Raw genomic sequence first — 22461 nt, forward strand, 5'->3', positions numbered from 1 at the left:
CATCTCATTGAAATTATTATGAAAGAGAGTGACTGGTGAGTTATGATTAATAGCATGATTTTTTATTATAAGTCTAAATTTGTATTGTCTTTTTCATTGTGGAGAAAATAGTTGTTTTTAGTTTTCACTTTATCTAGAACTAATCTTCTAAGCAATAACCAGTTTTCAAAGCAACATTTCTTCACTGTTTTAAGTTATCGAGACAGTCTAAAAGAAAGCATTAATAAACTTATATTAGGCTTACTTAAAATACAAAAATTAAATAATTTAATAGAAATTTTGAGCTGAAAAACTATACTATTTAATAAAAAATTAGAAAACTGTACTAAAAACTGCAGTACATTAAACATACTAAAACAAAACCCTTTTTATTTCTCATTAAGTCTTCTAACTTTACGGAGATTTTAGCCTCATAGATATTTAAAGACACAAATTTAATCAATCACAAAGTAAAAACATTAAAAAAAAATGAAATGAAAAATAAATAAATTTTCATGCAACTTACTATTTTTTCTGTCTGTGCATGCGGATCCATCTCCAAAAGGGTAATTCATTTATAAGATGGCTATCTATAAACTTTTGTATTAGTTTATAATTTGGATGAAGAAACTGTTTTAAGAAATAATGATAAATTAGTTGAAAATTAGAGTATTGAGTAGTTTTCAGGCATCAACAAAATCAAGTAAAACAAAAGCTAGGTACAAAAAAGCAATTATAAAATATGTAATTTTTCTTAACTTTCCTGTAAAAACAGCAGAATGAAATAAACTTATATTAAATATTACCGTCCACAGATCAGAACCATTATTAATGGGACAAACAGATGATAGTATCTCGTTTTGAAAAATATAATTATTTTTAAGATATGAAAACTATTTTTCAAAACTTTGTTAATAACTATACTTAACCTTTATTAAATAGTGCGCTCACCTCAGATGCCTTTAGGAAGACCTTTTTTTTCAGAGGCTAAAGATGAATCAAATTATAGGAGTCAATTTTTAAAAGGGTATAAAACAAAATTGCATATCAAAATACGCAAAAATACCTGTCCACATAGTGAATGCATCACCTCATCCACTACAAAGGGTTTTAAATTATCCTTCTAAATAAGGTAAAAAACATGGTAATATAATTATACACACATACACACACACACACACACACACACACACACACACACACACACACACACACACAAACGCACACATATATGAACTCACTGATTCTCTCCATGTTTAATTTGACCTGTCACCATAGTCATACCGCAACTCAGTATGAGCTGGTATGAATGCTTTTGCCAAAAGAAATAGGTGGTGCTTTCCATTTAAATAGAAAACCTTTGGCCTGCAATTGGCAAATTTTTCTGGGAAATCATTAATAAAACGCCCATATGAATTTGAAAAAGGTGCATCAATGCTATAACAAAATTAATTGCAAGTATAAGGTATATCAACTGTTAACAGCAAGCAAACAAAAAAGAAAACTAAAAAGTCACTCATATTTTTGTAAGAAAAAACTATACTACTTTTGAAAATTTAACTAATGAAATTTCTTTAAAAAAACCGAAACATGCATATGAAATATTATATCAATATTATAGCCTCTTACTGCCTTTATTATATGTATACCCTATCTTCTCATTCCCAAAACCAACATCATAAATGAAGCAACCTAGCCCTTTTTTAAAGTACCTCTCGTGGCTTTTTGTTGCCTCTAACCATGATATTAACTCTCCTTTATATTCTGAGAGAACTTCATTTGATTGAAATTCTCTTCGAGTAAATATTCCATAACCTAATATTAAAATAATATGTATGCAAAAGCCAAATTTTTATGAACAAAAGTCAAGTTGGTATTTATGGAAAAAGTCAAATTAAACAGTTTTTTTATAGTAAAGAAATCCTCTTTCCTGCTGATGTTAAAGGAAGAAAAATTTGACAACAGGTAATAAGTAAATAATTTTTGTTTATTTGTCAAACTAGATTCACAATGAAGTATTAAATTTGCAGATTTATTTAGCAGTTTTTGTATTTTTGTGTGAAAAACATTTTTTTAAATTTTTTTTTCTATTTTATATCAAGGAGAAATTATGAAACATTAGAAAGCTTATTCAATCAACTTCTATAGTTAATTAAGTATATACTCTGCAGTTGTATGTGACATTTTCAGTTGAAACCTATTAGTTTATATAATCACTCCTGACTTAAGTGCAGACTAAGAGACTCTTGGATGTCCTACATAAGTAATAAGCACTTAAACAAAGAACTAAATGTTTAAATACAAAAAAGAAATATTATTAGGTGGAACAAACCAATATGTTTATCCATAAACATTTTTTTAAAATTGACCGACTCATCTTGATTAGATGCTTCAGCACACTTTTGCTCTATGGACTTTTCTAACTTTCGCTGAAATAAAAAACATATAATACATTAAAAACACCCCAGCATATTTGTATATGTATGTATGTATGCATGTATGCATGTATGCATGTATGCATGTATGCATGTATGCATGTATGCATGTATGCATGTATGCATGTATGCATGTATGCATGTATGCATGTATGCATGTATGCATGTATGCATGTATGCATGTATGCATGTATGCATGTATGCATGTATGCATGTATGCATGTATGCATGTATGCATGTATGCATGTATGCATGTATGCATGTATGCATGTATGCATGTATGCATGTATGCATGTATGCATGTATGCATGTATGCATGTATGCATGTATGCATGTATGCATGTATGCATGTATGCATGTATGCATGTATGCATGTATGCATGTATGCATGTATGCATGTATGCATGTATGCATGTATGCATGTATGCATGTATGCATGTATGCATGTATGCATGTATGCATGTATGCATGTATGCATGTATGCATGTATGCATGTATGCATGTATGCATGTATGCATGTATGCATGTATGCATGTATGCATGTATGCATGTATGCATGTATGCATGTATGCATGTATGCATGTATGCATGTATGTATGTATGTATGTAATATTGAATGCGTGTAACTTCTTTTGTTTTGATAAGGATCTGCATAGATGTCAAATTTTCATTTTTCTCTTAAGGAAAAGATTTTAATTGAAAATATATGTGAAGTGAAAATAAGTGATTTTTTAAAAACTGTAAAATGGCTAGACCACAAGCATCTCCTTTTATTGTTGTAGATAATGAGTTTGTACAACAAAATAGCATTATCACTTTAAGGTACAGTCTTACCACATGAGCTCGTCTTTTATCAGATGAAATCTCGGTCGCAATTAAGACTAATTTTAATGAGTTCTTTAAATAAAGAAAAAGAAAAAAACAATGAAGAACTTTTAACTTCGAAATGCTCAAAGAAATTAATTTAAAATATTTCAGCTTTTTACTATTGCAGCATAATTATACAATAACGGTGCAATAGGTACTGGTTCCTTAGGGTTGATAATGGGTGGAGTATTGATAACTTGTTTAGTAGCAGCTGCAGTCAGGTTTCCTAAAGAAAAGCAATTAGATTGAAAAAAGTATGGTGCGTTTGATGAATTGGTTTCATTGACTATGTCTCATGATCGAAATAATCACAAAAAAGCACTCGTTATTATTGCTGAAAATGGCATTGATCCGTTTAAGTTTTATAGCGTTGGTTACTCGGCATTTTCTTTAGCATTGGAGGAAGAAAATAAGTATTTAGCGAAAAAGTATTTTGAAATTCCAAATCGAAATGTGAATGAGTACAAGAAATGAAAAGACTCTTTAAAGAGTTATAAACTCTTATTGCTGTATCTGGGAAGAAACCTTTATAACGAGCAATCAAATGTGTTGGAGTTTTTTAAATGGAAAAGGAACAGCACTGATACAGAAAAAATGTTTTTATCCTTATTTGATGCTTTGGGTGAAGATCTAAGTGGTTTTTTCCGTAAAGTCAGAGAATTGTTGTTGTGTAAATGCAATCTTTTTAATGCATTGTCTTAAAAGCATTATTTTTAAAGCATAGAACAAACTTTTTAAAAGAGTTTTCCTTAAGTTTTCTTTATTTAAGTTGCAATAAATTGTATTTTGGATATGAGACTTAAAATAAGTTTGGTAAAAATAACAGAAGTAAAGTTTCTATTTTATAGAAACAAGTTATGGTTTGTTCGTTTGGGGCACGGGTTAAGCATATTTTGGTTGTATAAGGTTAGCGCATTGAATTAGGCACTTCAGGTTGTACAAGGCCTTAAACGCGTAAATCGGGGCCTAGGGCTTGGGCCATCAAAAAACAAGAAATTTAGAAAAGTTAATTACTGCATGAACTTTTGCTCGTAAAAAACCGTTTACATTTAGTATTCATGAACTTTAAGCTAATTTTTTTTATCTTATAAGATAAATAAAAATAATTTATAAGCAATAAGTTGAAACAAAAATAAAAAAAAAACCATTCCCTAGCTATAAAGCTTTATCTACAAAAACAAAACCTAGTAAAACATTCCCTAGCTTTAAGGTGCTAAAAATCTTACAAAATCACATAATCATTGATTGAACATATACGAAGAAAATATAGGAAATATATCAAGGTAGCCACACACACAAAAAAAAGCCTACAGATATTTTAAAGTGCAAAAACAAATTGAATATTTTTAGTCAAATTGTAAGCAACAGCAAGATTGTAAAACTCCCGAGCTATATATTAAACTGTTATATTTTTTACCAAAATCACATAATAAGTAGAAAATACACTTAACATATATGTAACATAAAAGTTGTTAAAAAACCAATAGGTTTACTTTGAAAGTTTCAAAATCTTTTGTTGTGACTCTTTAGACGACCTTGGTGCATATTAATTAACATAATCTTTTTTAAAAATGTTTGAAAGTGAAATAGCATGTTTTCTTTCCAAATTAAAGTTAAAAGACTCTGATATTAACATTAGTAAATTGCAGAGTGACTTTCAGCAGACTTTACTAACAATATCATGAAATAATATATAAGAGAAAATAGTCCACTGACAATCATTGTCTTTTGGTATCTTCAAACCTCCACGATTTATTTCTGCAGTATTATCACCAAATTCTCGATAGTAAAATTCAGCTTCTTCTTGCTCTTCAATTTCATTTCGTACAATATATCCAGCAATATATACTAATCCTGGTTTTGTATCTGTTTGCAAACTCTTTTCTAACTCAGGCAAATTGTCAAATATATCAATAGCATTATTGCTAAGAAAGTATCCACATTTTTGGCAGTTATGACATTTTGCACATTGATAAAATATGTGCCTCCAAATCCTTGTCGAAGTTTTCCAAACATTTTTTCTAATGGGTCAGTTGTAAATTTTCCCAGTATTAAATACTTAAAAGAATTTTGTAACAAAAATTTAGTAATGGCTACTAAATCACGACACATACGAGTTAAAGCTGCACCTGTATTTCTGGTCAAGTGAAATTGTCTGTTTCCCTGTTTGGTGGATATTCGTTCTACCATTGTTGCGAGAAAAAGTAAAAATGCCAGTCTAGCATCTTCTGAAGTTGATATGACTGCTCTGCCTGGATCTTTATATCGAACATCAGCATAAGATTCTTTTATATTGACAATTTTCCAGAACCTCACAAAGATTTCAATAAAAGTTATGGTACCGTCTGCTTCTTTTATGTCACTGTTGGATTTCAGAGCAGTTGCAGTTTCATCACAAAAGACTTCTAGGCAAGTGGACATTTTTTGTCTCTCAATATTTTTGGTGCAACAGACACACTTGTAAGTTTAGACAATTTTACAATACTATTTCCTTCGAGTTTGAACAAACTCGAACTTAAGATACTAGACCAGCACGCATGTTTTGTTTTCCCATCATATTCATTACGTAACTTTTGACTTTTTTCTGTGATCCAGTTATTACAAACAAATTTAAGTAAATGCACAAAGTCATATAACAAGAACATATTGTCTTTAGTAACCATGAATCAACACAAACATTTTAAATAGTGCATGATATACTCAATTATTGTCGCATATTAGGGCTACAGGTATCCCTCCAGCGCTCTTTATTCCTTTTAAAACAAATTGAGTTTGTTCAAAAAGAAATTTAAAGTCAAGCTCACAAACTGGTAAAATTCTACACAGATATTGCGGCCCCCCATAGAGTGACACTAACATAAAATTTAAAACAGTTGTTGCTAAAGAGTCTGGTTTATTTACTGCTTTACCAAAGACTGAGCCAGCATGATAAGTAAGTGATGATTTAACATAGACTTCATCAATTAAAAATATACATTTTTTTTGCATTTCTTTGTTAAGCTTTGAAAAAACTGAGTTTAAAAACTCTATATCATAATGGACTTCTATATAATAATGACAGAATCCAGTTTTGAAGTTAGTTTTGTTAAGAGGGAAGTACTTGGAAGTTCAAAATCTTCCCTTATAATCCTTAATTCCCTAATAAATGACCAGTCAACAAACTAAAAAAAATTTCTTGCAACGGACCGTAGCCATTATTAAAATTTGAATTCTTGTAAGTTACTAATGCGCTTGCATATAATAACTTTTCGCTTCTGAACGACCGCACTGTGCCCACTCAATAAGTGGTATAAAGATGTCTGCGCAAATCAACTGATCTCTTCGCTAAGAAACCAGCTCGCTAGAACATCCAACACAGGAATTCATTTGCTCCTTTTTATAGTAGATAAACGCGAAGTTTCATGGGTCAAAGAATGACTACTTCTTTAATTGAATACAATGACCTGGGGAGGTTTTAAACACAATATTCTACAATGAAACTCTTTGTTAATAATATTAAACTTACGTTAATAGTAATAGTATGTGAAATTGGATTAAGAGAGAGTGGCACTGACTTTATAAAATACTAACTTTTAAACCGTTTGGTTTACTTGATAAGAGGTAAAATTTATTAGAAAATAATAGAGCATCAAATTAAAAAAAAAAGAAGTAGAAAATCAGTATTAAAAAAAAACGGTAAAATTAATGAAAAAATAAAAGCGTTGAGATAAATCATTAACTTCTTGTTCGCATTAAAGCAATCTGTAACGTTCTTTTATCTTTCTTAAAAATCCGTTTTCAAGTTCTTCATCGGACGATAGTTCACTGTTCATTTTGTAATCTTCTGATTTAACAGAAATTGATTTTGAATGAATTTGTTTTGCTAGACCATGTGTTCCTCTATGCTTCACTTTTTCACCGAGAATTAAGTTTTACAATCATAGCAACAAAGCTTTGAAACACCTACATACATAAAACTTTTGGTTGGCATAATATTAAGAAGGTTTACCTCTGCATGTTTTTCAAGAACACTTGAAGCAATCTATATTAAAAATTAAATAAATCCCTAAAAGGAACAGGAAAGATTAACTGATGTCATCGTCGAATGATGCCGCATTGAGGTATGAAATTATTTTGCAGCAAAAGAATTTAGTTCTTCGTGAAGCGGTTTTATTGTAAGAGAGAAGAAAAGCGTTTTGTGAAATCCAATTTTTTAAAAGTGCCGTACACAGTTTCTGAATGGCAAATATATTCGCTTATGCATCTAGATAACGCCCGTCTTTATACGAACTAAAGTTTCTGCAATTATCTTTGTAAACTCCAGCTCTTGAAGTTTTTCTTTTTTTAGCCTTCCCATTTGAAAGACCTAAGCTGCAAGTTAATTTCTTAAAGAAAATATAAAGATATTAAAAGAAAAAAACTAATTTAGTAACTTCGCTTAAAACTAGAGTGAAACAATAGCGGAATTTTTTTAAAACGATTATTTCAGTCATAATTAACCGGGTTAATATAACTCTTCTCGTGTGATTTTCTTTTGTAAACAGTTTCGTTGATAAATTAAATAATTAAATAATTTCACTGCACATATGATTCTACATCTTACCTAAAACAGTATGCTGAAATGGAGTACCAAAAATTTACATAGTTTTATCAAAATAACCATGACAATAAAAAGCGGGAACTTTTCTCTGTAACAAGAACTCGCACACTAATTTAAACAACTTTCTTCACCAACAATTTGAAGTAAAGAAAAAACAGCAAAGTACATCTGAAAATTATCAGCATAATGCGCTAAGATATAATATTATTTAGATGTAGGAGCTTGTCTGACTAAAAAAGAAATATAGTTGTCAAATTTATACTTTTGCTTTCAATTCTCATGGCGGTTAGGGTTAGGGTTAGGACCAGTGAGGGGCGTCCTTCAATTGTAAAATGCCTTTAGATGCACGTGTCTAGTCGTCTCGTTGCATCGACCTAGAGGAGCTTTCTGATAGATCTTGTGTTTTGGGCTCAGTTAATCGGTCTGTATCCATTGTAAACACGGTCTCTGCCGTTAGAAAATCGTTAACCAGGCGTTTGTGAGCTTTAACAACCATCCCTTTCAGTTTAAAACAAACGTTTTCCCTAAAGCCACTCGAGATGGAGGTACTCACGGAGGTTTGTTACGGTAACAACCCTGTGGTTTGCCATCTTCTTTCTTTCCGCAGCGTCGCAAACGGATCGGCCGATCTCTTAGGTGACGAAAAAACGTCTGATCTCTCGACTGGAATGCTTAACGTACTAAGATTTGTAGTGTTAGTACTAAGAGTCGCATCTGGCCGCCGTAATTTTCTTCGATGATGTCTTGCAAATTTCGTGACGTCGTTTTCAAAGCTCTAGGGTCGATTTTAACCTTCGACCTTAGAGTCAATTTTAGCCTTCGGTGTGGCTCTGTACAACTTTTGCGGTGAAAAAGCTTGCGCGGAGTTCTACAGTTGTATTTAGCTGACAGACGCTGGCAACGCAGAAACAGAATGACTCCTGGGCGGCGCAAACCGAACGTTCACCAAATTTGTCGCATTTCACGTCAAAGTGGACAATCTGCACGACAAATAAAGCTAACTTTCTCGTTGCAACAGGTAGTCACTGGACGTTGGACGAGTGTGTACAGCTGTTTTGCGTCGAAAGCCGACCGGTGGCCGGATGAGACTCTTCTTTTCACTCGAAAATCAGAACCTGGCCATCAGTCGTGTATCACCATCGAATGCTTAATGTAGTGATTTCTCGAAACGACAAAAGCTTGTAAACGCTTAGAGTGCACATTCGAAAGAAGAAAATCCGTTTAAAAATGATTTCTTTTAATTTGATGAGACTACGCAGTTAAAATAAAAACCTTGAAAACACACCAGCTAAATAAAACCTAAAACAAACAGCTTCGCTGTACTGTTGCCTAATATAAACGGATGGCCAGGAACAACCTTGGTCTGTAATGAATGAGTCCGTTTTTCAATTCGAGGCACTAATTACTGCAGTTTTAAAAGTCACCTAAAGTATAAGCTCATCTCTCCATTCAAGAAAAACAAGCATCAGAGTTTCGGATAGTTTGCATGCACGAAACCACCATCGATGATACTTAAACAAACAGAAAATGAATTGCAAAACAGAACCACTGAATTGCAAAACATAACAACGGACAGCTTGTAAAAAGCATGGTGATGAGCTTCTTCAATCCAATCAAGGAACCAAGCATCACAGTTTCGGCAATGGTGCACGTGCTAATCAGCAAACTACGATACTTAATCAAACAACTTCACTGTTTTGCTTAGTTTGAGAGCGGATGGCTAAGAACAACCTCGTTAGTGAGTATGAACTCATCTCTTCATTCAAGGAATTAATAATCAGAGTTTTAGAAGTCTCTTACGTGCGATACTACTATCAACGGTACTTAATCAAACAGCCTCTCAGATTTGCCTAGTTTGAGAACGGAAGGCTAGGAACAACCTTAGTAGTGGGTCATCAGTTCAGCTTTCGATTAAAAGGAATTAAGCATCTAAAATCTCAAAAAATTAAAAGAAGAGCTCTTTGTTAGAAGTTCTTATTTTTGTTTTTCCTCAATTTCTATTTCTTTTCTTTTTTTCTTTTTTTTCTAAATGATAGTTTTTCTTTTTTTTATCTATTTTGTTCGTTTAACTTAATATAACAGGCGTTTTAGGTCGTTTCTGTAACATTATTTAACACTTTAAATTGTAATAAATATTTGAACAGAAGAAAATCCTTTTCGTAACGTTAAAATGTAATAAGAACATTTCATCTTTACAAAATACGCTTGTAAAAATAGTTTCACTTTTAAAGTTTGTTGTTTTTGTCTTTTAATTTAATGAATCACAATTTGGATTTTCTTAGGTGGACATCTATTTAAGTTGCTTTTTCTTAAGGAAAGGTCACCAGAGTTTTTTTACACAGCTCCTGCAGCATAATCTTTAACAAAATACTCTTTCGAAAATTTTTACGTTGAAATAAACAAAAGCCATTTGCGTAAATAGAGATAAATTAGAGAATAAAAAGTGCATAAATGCCTCGCTACTTTGATGAAGAAGAAACAGATGAATAGACGCAACTTTATAAATTCTTGTGCTATCTCTTTCGATTAAGGTACATTTTGAATATTTTTCAAAGAAAAGTTAGCGTAGTTTTCCTTTTTTAAATTTAAACCATGTTTAAAGGTAGTTTTTGAATATTTTTTCAAAGAAATGTTAGCGTAGTTTTCATTTCATAAATCTAAATCATGTTTAAAGGAAGTTTTTGAATATTTTTTCAAAGAAAAGTTAGCGCAGTTTTCCTCTTTTGGATCTAGCTTATGTTAAAGGTAGTTTTTAAATATTTTTTTCCAAGAAAAGTTAGCCTAGTTTTCCTCTTTTAAGTTTAGCTTACGCAGCTTGACATCACAAAACGCAAAAACCAATAAGGCATGATAAAATACAAGATAAACGTAAAATAAAATAGAAGTGAAACAAAAGTTAGACTGCATAAAAAAAAAACAACAAAAAAAAAACATAATATACTTCTATGTATGTTTACATTGAACTAAATAAAATCCTTTGTGTAAATATATGAAAAAATAGAGAGTAAGAGTTCATAAAAAAGCCTCGCTATTTTGCTGAAGAAGAAATGGATGTCTAGATCTTTTAAAATAAGGAACTTTTTGATTTCTTTTTCCGAAAAATGGTTGGAGCAGTTTTCCTTTTTTAAATTTCACTTATGCAGTTTAACATCACAGGAAATATTATTTTGCTTTTTAACAAACTCTTAAAAACATCAGAAGTAATTCTAAATGCAACTCTATTAAAGGTTTTAACAGAATAACAAAACGACTTTTTTTTTTTTTTAAAGATAAAAAAAAGTTTGAACTATCTTTAAATAAGAAATGTGAGAACAGTTTAACAGAACTTCTTGTTTATTATGTCTTTAGCGAAACAGATAAAAATATTTGCAAAAGCGTAGATAAAACAAACTACACAAAAGGCCCATCTTTATTGCCAAACTGAACAAACTTATCTAAACTACATAAATGGTCTCACGATATTGCCATATTGAACAAACTTTTCTAAACTACCCTCTTTTTGAACATTTAGCTTCATGTTTTTAATTTTGTCTTTAATATGGCTTTGGTAGGAGTACTTTTGCAAGACATGAATGTGCTTGTCACTGCTATGATTTGCCAAGATGCCAAGGTAATCTTTGTAGGAGCAACTTGAGCTTACATCTGTAAACACGTCTTGCAAGATGTATGCCAACACTAAAGCTGCACATCGAGGAAAACTTCTGGCGTTGAACCATTCGTTGTGGCCAGGGCAAGCATTCAGCTTTTCAACTATTTCATCTAAAATTTTACAAACTCAAGTCATAAAACAAAGAGATTAAATCAAATATTCATTTGGTTCTGAAGCATGACAAGATTTATTCTGTTTTCTTATTTATTTACTTTTTTTTGTTGACCTTATTGTTTGCACTGATAGCAATAACTGGTTTTTGAAAGATTACCTAATTGGCATTGGCTAACTTCTGCTTTGTTTTCCTTTGTTCTTGGCTGAGTTGATCCTGAAATAAAATACAAACATGTTCATTTTTCTAATTCATAAAAGCCATCAACAGTTTCTAAGTGTTAGAGATGATAACAAGCTGTGCATGATTTCTAACAGTGATGTTTCTAATTTCATCATTAGAAATCGGGTAGACACAACTTTCTAAAAGTGCACCTAGCAATGATGGCTAGTTTTTATTAACAGTTAACCGTCTGAAATTGTGCAAGAAGAGGTTTGTGTTTATATATCTTTGTATAAATTAGGTTTTACATTACCGATGTGTTCTTGAGTGAAAGATCGCATTTCCAACTTGATTTTTTTTCTTCTAGGATCTTTTCCTTTTAAAACATAATCAGTTCTAGAATCATTCACTTGTATAAACATTTAAGCAATCACAGAATTAGTCCTGCAACAGATACATACACACTTCTGTGTTGTTGTTTTTTTTTTGTTTTTTTGTTTTTTTGTTGTTTTTTTTTTTTACAGCTTTAACAATAACAATAGGGCAAGGAGCTGATTTAGGCATTTTCATTTTTTGAAAACGTGTTGAGATTTGCATAAAAATCAAAAATCAAAAAGAATTTACCTGTGGATGTACAAGCAAGACTTTGGCTAAATAGGCTACCAACAGATTGAACAGCATTAGGTGAGAGCTGCTTTGAAAGAACAGTACCAGCCTGTTGGACTGGAACAGCTGAAACTGGATCAGATGAAAGAAACAAACTGGGTTTGGCCAATGTTTGCTGAAAAGCAACAAGGCTGGAGTCAGAGGAACACAAAAGACCTCTTCTGAAGGACTGAAAGCCACTTGCTGAGAAGGAGCAGCAGAAACAGGTTTGGCAACCACTTGCTTATTAAAGTAAACTGGAGAAAGTTGTGCATGGTGTTCAATAAAATCAGGTTCGTCAGGAAATACTGTTAATGCAAGAGGAGAACAAGCTACGCCAACAGGAACAGCTAGAGCCTGATCTACATCCGTGCAAACACCTTGTTTGTTAGGAACTAGTTCTGCAAGAGCAGGGGATAGCTGAAGAACTGGGCCAGCGATTTTTTGTTCAGATGGAACAGGCGAAACAGGAGTTGAGCTAGGTTCACACAAGAAATCTTCGGCATGTTCGTTGCTGTCCTCTAAAGGAGCATTTTTTTCAACAGCTGGAGCAAACGGAACCACTGTGGTACAGCTGAAAGTAGCAGCACATTCTTCAGAGTCAGAACCGGAGTCTAAATCTTCCTCAAAGATTTCCTCAACCTCATGAAAACCGTACTCCTCTGCATTAATTTGGAGCCAGTCCATCACATCCTTCTCCTTCTTTGGTGGTCTCTCAGACTTTTCAACAGTCAAAGACTCTATGATTCCGAAGGACTGTCCGATGCCCAGCGCAAAGCGCAACTCCTCTGCAGCGTTCCACTGGGACACATAAAAGCTATCCATTGTGTGTCTGCTGTGCTTCATGTAGAGTGTAGCAAACCGCTCGCGGTCTTCTTTGCTGTTGTTGGCAAAGTAAGTGGCTATCGAACCGCGAATGCAAGTGGGAGTAAGACGCTTCATGGGAATGTTTACTTGGCTTTTTCTGAAGCAGGACGTCAGGCAAGAGGTGATAGCAGAGGAGCCCATTTGGTAAGCAGGCACTCTAGTGGCATCGAGTGTCACACATTCGTCTTTGTTGGGTCTCATCGATGGAATCAGGGGGTTGTAGCAGTTGCTCAACTCAAAAACAGTCTTGGTGTCTGCAGCCATGTAGTGAGAGTCGTTGACAAGAAGGTCTCTGTATCTCAGCAAATAAATATCGATCAACACTTTCAAGTCGTTCGGCACTAGAATGTTTTTGGCTCCGTACTTGTATGCTGTTTTGTAGCGCTCTTGCACAATGCAATATCCACACTCACTCTTCTCAGCAGCCATGTGGTTTCTAAGGTTTAAAAGGGCAATGTTAGATTTGTTGATTACAGTGACAGAGAGCAGAAGATGGTTTCGTAGAGACACAGCATTTTCTATAGTCTGCGGAAGAGACGCCTTTCTAAACGATTCCACTAACCCTCTTACGTATGCAGGCTTGCCATATTCGGACAGCAAACTGACATTGATGATGTTGATGCATTTTTTGCTTTTCACAAGGCTCCTCCTCAAAGAACGAAAGGGCCTCAGCACTTTTTGTAACTCCTCCACCTTGCAGCGCAAACGTCGGATGGCCTCATGAGAAAGTCCAAAATAGACGTTCCTGGCTTCACTGAAACGAAACAGGAGACAAAGGTAGACGAGGCGGTTGTACAACGTGTGACAAGACATGGCTTTTGTTTGGTCAAGTTCACTCAGCTTGGAATTGAGCTGAATGTTTTTAAAGTGCATGGAAAAGTATCTATCCTTCAAAACGTTGGAATTGGTGAGAGCGTTCGGGTGCAGCGTCAGCGTGCTGACACAAGATGTCAATATTTCCACAACTGCATTTTTGTAGATCTTTGCTTGTGACCAAGTGTTGTTGTTGGCTACCACAAGCCACTTTTCAAAATCTCTGAAGAGCTCATCTGCTGACTGGTAATAATAGTGAAAAGCATCTTTGTCCAGCTGAAACAAGAGTCTCTTATCTTCTGTCAAGACGGAGGAGTTGGAAACCAAGTGCTTTAAGGAATTAAAATCAGAGTCTAGGACGGATTCGGTTTTCAGCTCTTTGTTTTCTACAGAGGTGCAGTGGTTTGCAGAAGGAGCCTCGGACGAACCAGCAACTGGTGAGGGCAAGCTTAAAGGAGGATCAGAGGAAAGAACCGGAGAAGAAAAAGACGAGGAAGGCCCAGGAGCAGAGGATGCAGAGCCTGATGCAGACGCTTGTTCAGCTACTGGCTTAATACCAAAGAAGGCAGGTCGAATAAATTGGGGGACATAGAGCTTCTCGTTGTCGTATCGCTTTGCCTCTGCAATCTTTTGTTTGATCGTCTTGGAATCGTAGAAATGAGTCTCTTTCAAGTGTATGTCCAGTCGGTCGTAATATTTCCAACATTGCAAACAGGGGTAAGGTTTTGGACAGCCGGACTTGCGTTCGAGACGAGCATGCTGAAACTTCCTGACCATTGCAGAATAAAAGATGGAAGCTTCATCCAAAGTCCAAGAATGATCTTTTTTAGTCAAGTGTCTTTTAATGCTTGTGGACGAATGTTTGCACAAAGGCATCGGACAGCTAACAGCGTACCTCTTGTTGGTACCATAGAAAGGTACTATCCTGTTTACGGACCCACACGCTGCAACTAATGCGGCCCTGACTTTGTTTTTGAGCTTTAAGTCTCTCTGTTCTTGTGACTGCTTTCTTTTCTTTTTTTTTGCTTTAGAGTTTGGAGAAGAAGCAACAACAGAGTTGTTTTCTTGTGAAGAAGACATGTTCAGGTGTTTGTTTGCAACAGTTTAAGCTAAAAAAAAAGAAAATAGTGAGAGTTGTTTTTCTTCTACCTGCATCCAATCCTGGAATGTTGCGTGGATTGATGAGAAGCACAACTACAGCGAAAAGCTGTGTTTTTTCATATCCTCTGCAAAAGAGCAAGAAGAAAGTAAAGAGAGCAACAAGAAGAATCAAAGCTTGCACTAACAAAAGAAGAAGAACGAGAGCAACTAGATTTACATGCATCGTGGCAACAGTGATTGCTATTATGAGAAGGACAACGAGAAAAAAAAGAAACAAATAAATAAAGAGATGGAGTTTTTGAGGATCTCGCAACCATATGACTCAAAGAAAGAAACAGTGTTGAAAAAAGGCAGGAGAGGGCAAATAGAACTTGCTAACAAGGACAAATGACAGACATAACTACAACAGTAACAACTCTCATTGCAAGCATAATAACAACAACAGCATCAGCATCACTGACTCAGAGAGTGTTGAAAAAACAAAAAAGATTAAAAAAACAAGCAAAGCGGCTGAACAGTAACAACAACCATTGCATGTACAACAACAACAACAGCATCAGCAACAGCATCACTTACTCAGAGGGTATTGATAAAAAAACAAACAAAACAAAAACCATAAAAACAAAACAAATAAAAAAACAAAACAAGCAAATTGGGTGAACAGTAACACCTCTCATTGCTAGCATAATAACAACAACAGCATCAGCATCACTGACTCAGAGAGTGTTAACAATTAAAATAGATTATGAACAAGCAAAGTGGGTAAACAGTAACAACTCTCATTGCAAGAATAAAAACAACTACAGCAACAGCAGCATCAGTAACAGCATCACTGACTCAGAGGATATTGATAAAAAAAAAAACGAACACACAAACAAAAACGATAAAAAGCAAAGTGGCTGAACAGTAACAGCTATAATTGCAAGTAAAAGAACAACAACAGCATCAGCAACATCATCACTGACTCAGAGAGTGGTGATAAAATAAAACAGATTAAAAAACAAGCAAAGTGGCTGAACAGTAACAACTCTAATTACAATTAAAATAACAAAAGTAGCATCACTGACTCACAAGGTGTTGATAAAAAAAACAAAAAACAAACAAAGCAAGCAAAGTGGGTGAACATCAAAAACACTCATTGCATCTCTAATAACAAAAACAGCAACAGCATCACTGAATCAAAGGGTGTTAGGGTTAGGGTTAGGGTTAGGGTTGCTTTTTTGGTTTGTAGCACGGCTACTCGGATGGAACACATACGGCCGTGGAAGCCCAAGTGGAAAGAGAAGGAAGGAACTCGGTTAGATCTAGTGTTAGTGTAGTTTTATTAAAAAATCAAAAACGGGCAGGTGTCCAGGGAGAGGTTTATTATGAAGAGAGAGTGTAGGGAGGGATCGAGTACGGACTGTAGGCAAAGAACATCAGGTGATAGAAAGTGGGGGAGGTACGCGTAGGAGCGTGCAAAAGTGCAGGGTGTAGAGTGCTGGGGGTGACTGCGCAGTGTGGGGGGAGGTGGGTGCTCGCGTGTTGCGGGGGGGATAAAGGGAATGTTCGGACGCTGGTGTAGATCTTGGGGTGAGATTTTAGGGTTTTGGTGTATATTTTATTTAAAAATTTTTTTATTATTTTTTATCTTATTTATTGTTTTTTAATTATTATTTATCTTATTTATTGTTTTTTAATTATTATTTATCTTATTTATTGTTTTTTAATTATTTTATTTTTATATATCGTATTTATTGTTTTTTTAGTTTTCATAGTTTATCGTTTATTATTTTTATTTTGTTGTTATTTGTTATCATTCGTCATGTGTATTTTATATGTAATCAATTATTAGTTATAGTATTTTTTATTAGGTATATTGTTAATTATTAGGTGTGTTATTTTTTATTGGGTATGTTGTTTTTATGATTATTGGTTGTGGTCGTTCACTTTTATTACTGTATATTATCTATTGTATATGTGTATGCTATTTTTATTATGATGTATTATCTATTGCTTATTGTGTATGTGTTATGCTGTTATTTGTTACTCATTACATGTTATTATTGTTGTTATATGTGGTATATTATTATTGTTGTGTGGTATATGTGATTTATTATTTATTATTTATTATGTGTTGTTATTCGTGTGCTATTTAATACGTGTTACTTGTCGTTTATAATTTATTGTTGCGCATGGTGTATAACTTATATTTAGTTTTGTTATATTTTATGTGTGTGTTGTTTGCTATTTATTGTTTACAGTATGTTATTTATATGCGAGGTTTTGGAGGGGGGGGGGGGGGGGCAAGGAGGGCGGTGGAAGGTTGGTCGTGTAACTGGTATGGTGCGGGATGAATTTGGAACAAACGATGGCGGTGTGTGGGGGTAGTGGCATGAAAGGTCAATAACAAATCAATAGATCAATAAAAAATCAATGTATCAATAGCAAAACAATAAATCAATAACAAATCAGTAATCATTAAATGTAAAATCAATAAATGGTGTACATAAGAAAATCAGTAACCGATGTAAGGTAGAACGCGGGCCGTACAGGTGAGTTTAAAGAGTGGTGTAAGGTAGAACGCGGGCCGTACAAGTGAGTTTAAAGAGTGGTGTGCGCGTTGTCTTATGTGGGTGTGCGGGCGGGTAGTTATAAATCGTAAATTAGGTAGTAGAATACCAGATTCTCTTCAGGAGATGGTGAGCGTGTGCGTCCCGTGGGTGGGAGCGCATACCCTGGTATTTGACGTTTCGAATGTTTCGTCGACCCATGTCTAAACTACCCCGTCGGGGAGTTGTCATCGAGATCGGCGGACGAAACCCATCCCTACGTCAAGTCTTCATATGAGGCGCACCAAGTGACGACATACTACCGTGAGCCAATTACCCTAACCTCGACCCGTATTTTAGAGCCGCCAGCACATTCGCCCAGACAACGGGGACTAGTCCGTGGTGGGGGTGGATGGTGAAAGGGCGCATGCGCAGCTTCACTGTGACAACTGCTCAACTTTTCGAGGAGTTGTGGTAGTGAGGCTATTTCATTGTTGTTGTTGTTGTTGTACACCTCTATAGAGTACTCCATTATTTTGGGAGTTCTTTTTGAGGTGGCATAATGGCGCGTACAGGCAAGTGAATAAGAGCAAATGAATAAAAGCAAATGATAAAAAGTAAATAACCTAACGTATAAAAACAAAACTAGAGCTAGGCGAGTGATGTGGCAGTGAGGTAAACTATAAGAGGCGAGAAAGAAAGAAGTAGATTACCTTGGGTGGTTGGTTGTCCCTTGTGGAGCTTGTGTCTAATGCCCTTACGTAAGCCATATTAAAACAACTAGTGTTACAGCCAAGTAATAACCACTATCAAGACGTAAGAATTAAATTACAAGAACTAAGAACTAATCCAAGATGTAAGAATTGTCTGATTTTAATAACAAGAGTTTGTACACCAATGTATCAAAAAGCGCTAGTAAAAGGACTAGCTGTTGTCACTATGAGATGTTCGTTAATAATGTGTGTTGAGACAATCCTTGAGTAGTTAGTGCTGAGAAAAGGTGATAAACAATTAGGAAGTAAAGAAGGTGCGAAAAGGAAGATAAGAAACGATTAGGAAATAACTAGTGTGTACATGCAGGACGTGTTGGAAGGTGAGAATGCAAAAAAACGGTGAGTACGGAAATGGCAGGATATGCAGGAGTAATGCGCGTGAATTTTTTTATTTTTTATTTTTTTATTTTTATTTTTTATTTTCTATATTCTTTTATTATTATTCAATATTTGTTGTTATATTGTTGTTGCTTAGGTTTTGTTGTGCGCGTGGTGCGGTGATTTGTGTGTTTGTTTTTTATTTTTTATTTTTTATTTTTTATTTTTTATTTTCTATTTTTTATTTTTTTTTTATTTTTTATTTTTTATTTTTTATTTTTTATTCTTTATTTTTTATTTTTTTGTATTTTATTAATTGTGCAGACGTGGCGCATTGACGTGTGTGTACATGTGTGTGTGCGGTGATAAGGCGCGTGATATTTTATTTAGTTTTTATTTTTATTTTTTAAATCTTTTATTTTATTTTATTTTCTCAGCAGAAGAGTGTGCGGATGCATGCGTATGTGTGATGGAAGTTTTCAAGTCTAGTACGGATGTATGTGCGTCCGTGATAAGAATTTTAAGTGGTGCATGTTCGGAAATGGTAGGATGTGTGTTGGTGATGCGCGTGATTTTTTTATTTTTTATTATTATTATTTTTTATTTTTATTTTTTTATTTTTTATTTTTATTTTTTATTTTTCATTTTTATATTTTTATCTTTGTTCGTCCTGGTCGATTGTGAACGCCTTGAATAGAGTACAATAGGCAACGGCAGGATGTGCGGTGGTGATGCGCGTGATATTTTATTTTTTGTAATTTTTTTATTTTTTGTATATTTCATATCTTGTTTTAATTTATTTTGTTTTAATTTATTTTGTTTTAATTTATTTTGTTTTAAAACTTTATTTTATTTTTTATTTTTTGTATTTTATGCTATATGTTACATGTGCACTCTGTTAACTCGTGTGTCGTATCACGGCGTTGGGGTGTGTATGTTAGGGTACAGGGAGTGGTAGTAGGGATTGACTCGGGGTGGTTTGTAGAAGTTTTATCCTATTTTGTTTTATTGTGTTTTATTATATTTTGTTGATATGTTAAGATGCGCGGGTGTGTATATTTTATTTTCTATTTTATGTATTTATTTTTATGTTGTGATATGTGGGTGTGTATATTTTATTTTGTTTTAATTTTATGTGGTTTATTTTATGTGGTTTATTTTATTTTATTCTTATGTTGTGTGTTTTATTTTTTATTTTTCTGTTAAGATGTGCGGGTGTGCATATTTTTTATTTTTCTGTTAAGAAGTGCGGATGTGTATATTTTATTCTTTGTTCTATGTTCTTCTGCTAAGCCGTGCGGGTGAGTGTATTCTAATTCGTTATTTGTTCTTCTGTTAGGCTGTGCGGGTGTGCGCATTTTAATTTGTTTTATTTTATTATCTTTTATTGAAACGCTAAGACGTTAGGGTGTGTATATTTTATTTTCTTTTTTATTCATATTCTCTCTTATGTTAAGATGTGCAGGTGTGTATATCTCGTCCTGTTTTATTTTTATGTAGTTTATTTTGTTTTATTTTATTTTTATATTAAGATGTACGGGTGTGTGTATTTTATTCTTGTGTTGTTTGTTTATTCCTTCTTTATTTTTCTGTTAAGATGTGCGGGTGTGTATATTTTATTTTATTTTATTTTTTATTTTTTATTTTTTATTTCTTATTCTTCTGTTAAGATGTGCGGGTGTGTATATTTTATTTTATTTTATTTTTCTATTTTGTTTTTCTGTTCAGATGTGCGGGTGTGTGTATTTTATTTTGTTTTGATGTGGTTTCTTTATTTTTCTTTTTTCTTTTTCTGTTCAGATGTGTGGGTGTGTGTATTTTATTTTGTTTTGATGTGGTTTCTATATTTTTCTGTTAAGATGTGCGGGTGTGTATATTTCGCTTTGTATTATTATATTCTATTTTATTTTTGTTTTATTATATCTTATTAATCTGTTAGGATGCGCGGGTTTGTATGTTTATTTTTCTTTTTCTGTTAAGATGTGCGGGTGTGTATGTTTTATTTTGTTTTATTTTTATTTAGTTTATTTTTTATTTTCCTGTTTAAGATGTGCGGGTGTGTATATTTCATTTTGTTTTATTTTTATGTGGTTTATTTTATTTTATTTCTATGTTAAGATGTGCGGGTGTGTGTATTTTATTATTGTGTTGTATGTTTATTCCTTCTTTATGTTGTATGTTTATTTTATTTTATTTTTATTTTTTCTTCTGTTAAGCTGTGTGGGCGTGTATGTTCTATTTTATTTTATTTTGATTTATTTTTCTGTTCAGATGTGCGGGTGTGTGTATTTTATTTTATTTTGTTTTGTTTTGTTTTATTTTATTTTTCTGTTAAGAAGTGCGGGTGTGTATGTTTTAGTTTATTTTATTTTGTTTTAATATATTTTGTCTTATTATATTTTGTTTTATTATATTTTATTGATATGTTAAGATACGCGGGTGTATATATCCTATTATCTTATCTTATATATTTATTATTTTACTTTTTATTTCTTATTCTTCTGTTAAGATGTGCGGGTGTGTATGTATTATTTTATTTTATCTATTCTTCTGTTAAGCTGTGCGGGTGTGTGTGTTTTATTTGGTTTTTATTTTTATGTGGTTTATTTTACTGTTAAGATGTGCGGGTGTGTATATTTTATTTTGTTTTTATTTTTATGTACTTTATTTTATTTTTGTTTTTATTTTATACTCTTCTGTTAAGATGTGCGGGTGTGTTGTATTTTATTTTATTTTATTCGATTTTATTTTATTTTTCTGTTAGCATGTGCGGGTGTGTATGTTTTATTTTTCTGTTAAGGTGTGCGAGTGTGCCTATTTTAATTTATTTTATTTTTTATTCTTCTGTTAAGATGTGCGGGTGTGTTTATTTTATTTATTTTATTTTATTTGTTCTTCTGTTAAGTTGTGCGGGTGTGTATATTTTATTTTATTTTGTTTTATTTATTCTTCTGTTAAGCTGTGCGGGTATGTATGTTTTATTTTATTTTGTTTTATTTTTCTGTTAAGATGTGCGGGTGTGTGTGTTTTATTTTGTTTTTATTTTATTTTGTTTTGTTTTTATTTTATTTTGTTTTGTTTTTATTTTATTTTGTTTTGTTTTTATTTTCTGTAAATGTGTGTGGGTGTGTATGTAAAACTTCTTATACTGTGCTTTTTATTTTCTACTCTTCTGTTAAGATGTGCGGGTGTGTTATATTTTTATTTTATTTTGTTCGATTTTATTTTATTTTTCTGTTAGGATGTGCGGGTGTGTATGTTTTATTTTTCTGTTAAGATGTGCGGGTGTGCATATTTTATGTTATTTTATTTTTTATTCTTCTGTTAAGATGTGCGGGTGTGTTTATTTGTTCTTCTGTTAAGCTGTGCGGGTGTGTATATTTTATTTTGTTTTGTTTTATTTATTCTTCTGTTAGGCTGTGCGGGTGTGTATGTTTTATTTTATTTGGTTTATTTTTCTTTTAAGATGTGCGGGTGTGTGTATTTTATCTTTATGTAGTTTGTTTTATTTTGTTTTATTTTGTTTTATTTTTATTTTCTGTAAAGGTGTGTGGGTGTGTATGTGAAACTTCTTATGCTGTGCTTTTATTTTTTGTTCTTCTGTTAAGATGTGCGGGTGTGTTATATTTT

General features: G+C 33.1%; 1 protein-coding gene across 1 annotated transcript in view; it reads right to left on the reverse strand.

Moving 5' to 3' along the window:
- Nucleotides 1-7012: 7012 nt before the first annotated feature.
- LOC149895074 (uncharacterized) overlaps nt 7013-22461 on the reverse strand; it is a 32105-nt gene continuing 16656 nt past the window's right edge. Inside the window, exons 2-3 of the mRNA XM_090080672.1 lie at nt 13709-15217; nt 7013-7170 (exon numbers count right to left, since the gene is read on the reverse strand). Of these exons, the coding sequence (XP_089936798.1) occupies nt 7013-7170; nt 13709-15188 (1638 nt within the window). The 5' untranslated portion in view covers nt 15189-15217. The remainder of the gene's footprint in view (nt 7171-13708; nt 15218-22461) is intronic.

The sequence above is a fragment of the Hydra viridissima genome, unplaced genomic scaffold, assembly GCF_058129835.1.
Source record: "Hydra viridissima isolate aposymbiotic clone 2 unplaced genomic scaffold, HvirCarnegie_v1 scaffold_1, whole genome shotgun sequence".
Lineage (NCBI taxonomy): Eukaryota > Metazoa > Cnidaria > Hydrozoa > Anthoathecata > Hydridae > Hydra > Hydra viridissima.